This window comes from Eumetopias jubatus, unplaced genomic scaffold, assembly GCF_037043125.1.
Source record: "Eumetopias jubatus isolate StellerSeaLion01/CBP00866 unplaced genomic scaffold, mEumJub1_p1.0 scaffold_8, whole genome shotgun sequence".
In the NCBI taxonomy this organism is placed as follows: Eukaryota; Metazoa; Chordata; class Mammalia; order Carnivora; family Otariidae; genus Eumetopias; species Eumetopias jubatus.
In genome coordinates this window covers 1,681,505-1,690,123 of record NW_028274814.1, presented here as the reverse complement: position 1 = coordinate 1,690,123, position 8,619 = coordinate 1,681,505, and the positions used below count along the sequence as shown (strand labels likewise).

At 42.7% G+C, this 8,619-nt stretch overlaps 1 protein-coding gene and 1 pseudogene across 1 annotated transcript in view; both read left to right on the top strand.

Annotated features, from left to right (window-relative positions):
- Positions 1-132: 132 nt before the first annotated feature.
- CCNY (cyclin Y) overlaps positions 133-8,619 on the top strand; it is a 232,542-nt gene continuing 224,055 nt past the window's right edge. Inside the window, exon 1 of the mRNA XM_028120909.2 lies at positions 133-375. Coding sequence (XP_027976710.1) covers positions 222-375 — 154 coding nt within the window. The 5' untranslated portion in view covers positions 133-221. The remainder of the gene's footprint in view (positions 376-8,619) is intronic.
- On the top strand, positions 6,933-8,392 carry LOC114222395 (nucleophosmin-like; annotated as a pseudogene).

Sequence of the window (8,619 nt, the reverse complement as noted above, 5' to 3'; positions counted from 1 at the left end):
GGCCGCCGCCCGCTCGTCGCCGCCGCCCATGGCGAGGCCCCGCCGCCGCCGCCGCTGCTGACCCGGGGGCCTGCTGCGGCTTCCGCCCCCTCCCGCGGCGGCGGGCGGGCGGGCGAGCCTCCCCTCCACGCCCCCACCGCCCGCGCCCCGCGCCCGCCCGCGCCCCGCTCCGGGGGACGGGGAGGAAGGCGAGAGCAGCAGGAGTCTGGGGGCCACCGAAGATGGGGAACACTACCTCGTGCTGCGTGTCGTCCAGCCCCAAGCTCCGGAGGAATGCCCACTCCCGGCTGGAGTCCTACCGGCCCGACACGGACCTGAGCCGGGAGGACACGGGCTGCAACCTGCAGCACATCAGCGACCGGGAGAACATCGACGGTGAGCGCGGGCGAGTCCAGGTCGTGGGGCGGCGACCTCGCCGAGCCCGCTCCTGACGTCCCCACACCCCTCCTGCATCCGCGGTGCTCTTTCTGCACCCCCAGCGTCTGTATGGCCGAGGCTGCTTTGGCTTTCTCAGCCTGCTTCTGTAATCAGGGCAGGACCGGGTCTTCGTCCCCGTAACCCCGGGAGCTCCGGGGTCCCGGAGACCCCGAGAGGCCCCCTAGCTTGTACCCCCGAGCTAGCGGCGGCGAAACTTTGCCGGCGGACGGCTCGGGAGTTACCGCAGGGGCGGAGGGGTGCAGGTCGAGAGGTGACAAGAGCTGGCTCTTGTCCAGACTTGAGCGGCCAGTGCTGGGGCGGGGGCGACCGGAGAGCCTGTGTTCCAGGCACTGTGTGAATGTAGCCACAAGCCAAGTTATTCACGGGAAGGGTGAGCTCGTTTGTCCTTTAGAAGGCGAAGGGAATGGATGATCCTTGGCGTAAATGAGGAGTGAATCCCATTTTGGAATCACTCTCTACCTGGAGTTGGGGGAACAGAGTTGACGAGTCTCAGCTTTCCCCGGAAACTTACAAATTGACCCCAATTGGCAGTTTCCTAAGGATTTTGTGTGTGTGTGTGTGTGCGCGCGCGCAGGATTGGAATCACATAGCTTCACCTGAATACTTAAAAAAAAAACAGAACAAAACAACAAACTCAATTATTATCAGAATGGTTTGGAGACATCTTTGGGTTGTCACCCAGTTTTTGCTTGTGGCAGAATTACAGTCCTGTGGATTTCTAATTGAGCTGAGTGATGTTTGGAGTAGTGTTTGTAAAGTTAAAGGACTGATCACTGCACCTAGTAATGTGTATTGATTTATTTTGTCTCACAGTATATTCGTTAGTACTAATTTATCCTTCAGCTATGTGGCTTAATATGGATAGGTAGTTTATGCATCATGCTTGAAACAGAGTTTGCATATTTCAACTAAAAAATGTGAAATTGGAAATATATTTTTATGACAACGTGATTTTTCTTTTTTTAACTCCCAAATCTTCTCACAGTTGATGTAGTTGAACTAAGGTGAAAAAATTTCTTGTGTGAATGAATTGACACAACTCTGTCATAAGTCATTCTTGACAGCTTTAGGATGGAGAATTCCCTCTAGTGTGGAAAGCCAAATTTAAACTGTGCTAAAGGAAAGAATTTTCTCATTGTTTGGCATCTTTTAATTTCTTTTAAATAGTACTGTCGTCTGTGCAGGACAGCAACTTTATTAAATGAATACCACATATTAAAGGGACTAATATAACATCTGGTTTATAGTAAGCACTTAGTAAATTAGGGTTCCACATGAATTTCTAGTGTAGAAATTATCTTAATCTCATTAGATGTCTTTGAGTTTAAAGTTATACTTTAAATTCATGCATTTAAAGGCATCTAGAAGGATATTAGGGTCTGGTCTGTCTTGATCACTGGTATGGTCTAAGCAGCTGAAGGAAATGTCTAGCATATAGTAAAGATTTATTTATTTTTTATTTTTTTAAGATTTATTTATTTATTTATTTGAGACACAGAGAGAGAGAGAGCATGAGCAGGGGGAAAGGCAGAGGGAGAGGGAGAAGCAGGCTCCCTGCTGAGCCAGGAGCCCGATGTGGGGCTCAATCCCAGGACCCTGGGATCATGACCTGAGCTGAAGGCAGACACTTAACCATCTGAGCCACCCAGGCGCCCCTGTAGTAAAGATTTAATGAGTATTATATTTTAAAGGAATGAATGAGTTTATTATAGAAAGCCATTACCCAGTCTTATACAATGCTGATAGGCAAAAACATTTGGAAGTAATTTCTCCATGTTGTGCACTAATATTGGGAAGAGGCTTTATGTTTTATATAATGAATTAGAAAAATACAGACAAAAGGAAAATTCATGTTTCTTAATGCCAAGCTGCATACTATTATTGACTATAGCAAGGAAACTGGGGGGGGGGGGGTAATTATTACCAGGTATTTGGCACTAAGTCTTAGAAGGATTTTGCCGGAGAAAAATAGAATAGTATTGTGTGTTATTTCATTTGAAAGAAATCTCAGTTTTGGTCATCAAGTCAGCTTTGAGAAAACATTTGGAAGACCACCAACTCTTGTTTTGGAAGTTCAGGATCGCTTAAGAGACTCTAGGGCAGGTTAAAAAGGTTTCTAATCTAGGTTCCTAGTGTCTTCTTATCCCAGAACTCAGTTCATATGATGATGCTAGTTTAAACCCAGAAATGCTAATTCACTATTTAAACAGTATTCTCTCTGTCTCCCAAAATTCAATAAATAATACTGCTAGGATTTACCTCTCTGTGGTTCTTAATATTGGTTTCAGTTACACCAGAAATCTAGGACTGGGCCTTGGCATTAATATGTTTAAAGTTCTCCAGGTAATTCGAAGATGCAGGTAGGGTTGAGAATCCCTCGCTGGTTAAGTCTGTTGTTCAGGGGCATTTTCCGTAGCAATTCGTTCAGTATCAGAAGCTGGGAGAAGGGAACAGACTTGTTTAAGTTAAATAGCGTATAGAAATAGGTATAGATTTTAACTTCTGAATTATATTGATAGATGATTAGTAAACATTTAAAAACTATAGCTGAAGCATCCTTGAGTATATCACAAAAGCTGAAGTGGTCAAGTACCATCTTTATCCTTAGAGACATCTCAAACAACTAGAATTGAAAGGTTCAGAGAAGTTCATGGGGCTTCTGTGATAGGTCAGTTTCTTAAAATCACAGAGATACGAGGTTTGAATCCATGTTTCCCTGCCCAGAACACACAGTGGGTAATATTTGTCCTGTAGTATTTCAGTGACTGAGTTAGGGCAGTTAGGCGTCCATGACACTTACCAGCAACTTGCCCTGTCTTTGTACTCAGTGTACCTTAGTGTTAGGTTATTCACGTTTTTGGAAATGTATATTAGACTCATCAACTCCCTAGGTATTATTTCTCGTACAATTATTCCGAGGTTGAGAATTAACAAAAAGACTTAACGACAATGATAGTAATACTTGCAACCCTTACGTATTGTTTACTCTGTGCTAAATGCCGCTCTGACTGCTGGATACCCGTTCGCTCACTTGGTATTCACAGTAGCCCTTGGACGATATTATCCTTACTGTAATACAAAAGAATTAGGCAGAGAGAGGAAAAATGACTTGCCTAAAGTCATACAGCCAGTAATTGACACATGGAAACTTTCCCTTGTCGCTTGACTAGCCATCACACATTTACTAGTCCTGGGGTTGCTTTCTGGAAGAGGGTGTCTGTTTTTACAGTCATAGCCACAGTTTCTCTGAGAAGAAGCATCATGTATCTTCAATAGACTGGCCTTCCCTGATTAGATTATTGCTGTGGGAGGAGAGAAAGAGGGGTGGACTTAAAGAAAAGTTCAGATTTGATGAGACCAAGTAAATCAGGATAGAATGCCTGTAACATCTGTACCGAAGTGTCACTTTAGAGTTTTGCCTCAGAATAGTTGCTTGCAATTTCATTCTTTGTAGCTCAGCTGTCTTCTTTGACAACCCAATTTTTCCATCATCCTATATCCAGTCTGCTAGGAAAGAGTGGCTTGTCAACCTTCAAAAAAGTCCAGAATCCAACCACTTCTCAAAACCTCTCCTGCTGTTCGTCTCAGCTAAGCCACCTAACTGATATTCTTGCTTCCACCTTTGTCTACTATAGTCTCTTCTCAAACAAACATAGCAGCCATGGTGAGATCCTTTTAAAAACTTTAACATGTGACTGCTTATTTCATATTAAGTAAAAGCTTTACAATGGACTTCAGGGCCCTGTGTGATCTGCCTGCCTTCCCCACTCACCTTGCTAGCTCACTCTAGCCACACTGGCCTCCTTCACTGCTCTTCCTTGAATACACCTGACATGCTCTCACCCCAGGGCCTTTGCTCTGTCCCTCTGCCTGGAATGTTTTTCTCTGTGTTTCCTCTTGGGTAACTCAACTGCCTTCAGTCTTGGTTAATGCCTCATCTTTTCAGTGAGGCCTTCCTGACGGCCCCCTTTAACATCTCTCCTATTACCCATCAGTAGTCCTAGTATACATTCTCTGAATTACTGTTTCTTCCATTTCACCTCTATGTTATAAGTATGTACATATATAATAATAGCCATATTTACCTACTAGTTTGTAAATTTCAATAGAACCACTTCATTTTGTTTGCTGATGTAACCTAAGTGCCTTTTACCCTGAATTACAGCCAGTAATTGACACATGGAAACTTTCCATTGTTGCTTGACTAGCCATCGCACATTTACTAGTCCTGGGGTTGCACTCTATATTTGTCTGAATGAATGAGTGAAGCCAGCAATTTAAGGACTTTGGAGTCAGAGTACATCATGTGTATTTATTGCATGAGAAGAACAGAAGGGAAGTAGAGAAAGACCAAGACTTGTAATAATGAAAGTAGAGTGGATATGAAACTTTTTGGTTTTGTTTGTGTTTAACTTGAGAGGTAGCAGGTAGGGTGAAATCCTGAAAATGAGACTTAAGAAAGGTTTTAAGGCATAACAAAAGAAAGAAAAAAACCTAAACCAAAATAAATGATGGCTAATTGTAGTCTGTTTAACAATGTGATATATTTAGTCTTTTTCCTTATCTCTTAAGATGAATGGCTTTAGCTATGGCCTTATATCCTTAAAGATCAAAGTGAGGCCAAAATGCTTAATAATCCAAAAAGTACTACATGAACATATGCAATTATGAACTTAGCCACTCCTGGTGATTTTCTTTATTAAGTGTGAAGTGTTCTAGGATATACAGCAAATGGTGTTTTAACTTTCCATAGTCAGAGAAACTAGAAGCCTAAGGGGCTCGTCCTAGGTCTGGGAAGGAAAACTGGAAAAAGTGCACTCACTGTTACAAGGGTGGGGAGACAAAGGAGCAATTTATAATCTAAGCTGTTACCTGTTACAGTATTAGCTTAAATTACTGCTCTTGATTTCTTTGGATATCTGCAACCTCATCTCTTTGGATTTCTTCTTCTTGTGTCTCAGACCCAATTACCATTTCGAGCCTGATGGACAAAACCCATACATGTGGACTTTCATTCCAGACTAAGATTTATTAGCTGCACTGCCTGCAAGATTTTGAAGACACCCTGACCAAGCATGGACTGAGGCATATTAGGCAGTATGGAGAGGTGCACTTTAAAGGTTTGTGGAGAGGGCCATTCTCCAAAGCACCGATGAAGATTCCACAACCTTTACTTATTTATTTTCCTCTCTAGTTTAGAATCGTGGAGTCATTTGCTCCCCATCTTCATTTTACAGATAAGGAAACAATCTTGGAGAGGTGTAGTCTCTTGCCCAGGTCATGCAGATCATGGACATAGTAGAATTTACTGTGTGTTAACTTTGGGCCAAGTGCTGTGCTAATTACTTGACTTGTATTATCTTTTTAAATCTTTGTATCATTCTTCCTATTTTATAGGAGAAGAAATTGAGACTGAAAGGTTAAGAAATTTGCTCAAGGTTTCATAGCTGGTTAGTGTCAGAGTTGGGATTCAATCTGCTATCACTTGCTAGAGGTCCACGTCTCAACTACCCTGTGACAGCTAATTAGGGACTGACCTGGGTCTAGAAACTGACCCCCTACCCTCATACCTGGCCCATGCCCACTTTGTTTTAAGACATTCATTCATTGTCTGTATGCTTTGAGCTAGCAATACTTTGTGATTAGGATTTTTACTTTTCTGCCTACTTTTTGAGAGGAGTGAAGATTAATTTTCTAGAATGGTAGATTTTCTCACTCTTTTCTACAAAGCTGATTGTCTTTATCATCTTAAGGAGATGAATTACTTTCACATTTCTGGCTGGATGAAACTAATACAAAGATTAAATTCATTCCAATCTAGGAAAGGGTAGAACCAAAAGAAAGAAAAATGACAAGATGCAAGACATGTGAGTGGCTTTGAAATTCTGTTTTAGTCACACAGGGTCAGAGATTTAGCTCCAAGCATGTCATATTGGGCTTACTTGAAGGATGCAGCATTTGGTATTTTCACAAGAGTGCTATTGACGGTATCATGCCTGTCATACTTCAAAGTACGAATCCTTTCATGAGTCAACAAAAAGGCAGCCGGGGTGAGTCCATAGCAGTTGATATCATGCATTCAGTATCATTTTCAGCTTGTACCTGCAAGGAGAGAGAGAGTTCACTTTCCCTGCCGCATTTTACATCAGCTTGAAACATTGAACAGTTTGTTGCTGGGAATCTTGATCAGGACATTGTTTCTTCTCTGTGCTCCGAGACTCAACATTATCCTACCTTTCCTGAAGAATGAGGCAGGGCTCAAGAAGGGTAAATCCAGGATGGGCTCTTCCTGAGGGTTTACAGGATGTGCCTCTAGCTCTGTGAAGTGTGCTGGAGGGCAAAGAGCAGGAGCCTAATAATCAGGAGACCCATGTTCTAGACATGGCTCTGCCTTTACTGCGGGACCTCCATCTTGCTGAGCCTCACTTTCCTTTCTGCTTAAAGAGAATGTGCTTAAAAATCCTGCCTACTTCCCTGGTGTGATTCCATCCTGCATGGCTGTTGTGTGGAACAGTAGTCGTTTAACTCCGTCCGCCTTCTCTTCCACCTAAGTGCGTGCCACCACCCCATGGAAGAGTCGATGGACATGGACATGAGCCCCCTGAGGCCCCAGAACTATCTTTTCGGTTGTGAACTAAAGGCTGACAAGGATTATCACTTTAAGGTGGATAATGATGAAAATGAGCACCAGTTATCTTCAAGAACGGTCAGTTTAGGAGCTGGTGCAAAGGATGAATTGCACATTGTTGAAGCAGAGGCAATGAATTATGAAGGCAGTCCAATTAAAGTCACACTGGCAACTTTGAAAATGTCTGTACAGCCAACGGTTTCTCTTGGGGGCTTTGAAATAACACCACCTGTTGTCTTATGGTTGAAATGTGGTTCAGGGCCTGTGCATATTAGTGGACAGCACTGAGTAGCTGTGGAGGAAGATGCAGAGTCAGAAGATGAAGAGGAAGAGACGTGAACCACCTTAGTATATCTGGAAAACATTCTGCCCCTGGAAATGGTAGCAAGGTTCCACGGAAAAAAGTAAAACTTGCTGCTGCTGCTGCTGATGATGAAGATGACGATGATGATTTTGATGATGAGGAAGCTGAAGAAAAGTCTCCAATAAAGAAATCTATACAAGATACGCTAGCCAAAAATGCACAAAAATCAAACCAGAATGGAAAAGACTCAAAACCATCAACACCAAGAACAAAAGGTCAAGAATCTTTCAAAAAACAGGAAAAGACGCCCAAAACACCAAAAGGACCTAGTTCTGTAGAAGACATTAAAGCAAAAATGCAAGCAAGTATAGAAAAAGGTGGTTCTCGGGGCTCCTGGGTGGCTCAGATGGTTGAGCGTCTGCCTTCGGCTCGGGTCGTGATCCCGAGGTCCTGGGATCGAGTCCTGGATGGGGCTCCCTGCTGGGCGGGGAGCCTGTTTCTCCCTCTGCCTCTCTCTCTCTCTCTCTCTCTCTCTCTCTCTCTCTCTCTCTGACTTTCATGAATAAATAGATAAAATATTAAAAAAAAAAAAGGTGGTTCTCTTTGCAAAGCCAAGTTCATCAATTATGTGAAGAATTGCTTCTGGATGACTGACCAAGAGGCTATTCAAGATCTCTGGCAGTGGAGGAAGTCTCTTTAAGAAAATAGTTTAAACAGTTTGTTAAAATTTTCCGTCTTATTTCATTTCTGTAACAGTTGATATCTGGCTGTCCTTTTTATAATGCAGAGTGAGAACTTTCCCTACCGTGTCTGATAAATGTTGTCCAGGTTCCATTGCCAAGAATGTGTTGTCCAAAATGCCTGTTTAGTTTTTAAAGATGGAACTCCACCCTTTGCTTGGTTTTAAGTACGTATGGAATGTTATGATAGGACATAGTAGTAGTGGTGGTCAGAAAAATGGAAATGGTGGGGAGACAAAAATATACATGTGAAATAAACTCAGTATTTTAATAAAGTAAAAAAAAAAATCCTGCCTAGCCTTATGCCCTGAGGTAACATAAAATGAGAATCAAAATGGGGCTAAAATGCTTCCAGAGAGTACTTGATGAATGTATGTTATTATGAACATGGTACTCATGTTGATTTTCTTGCATTAAATATTAGGTGTGTTGCAATATCTACAACAAACTGCATTTGAACTTTCCATAACCAGAGAAGCTAGAAGCCTGAGGGGCTCATCCTAACGAAG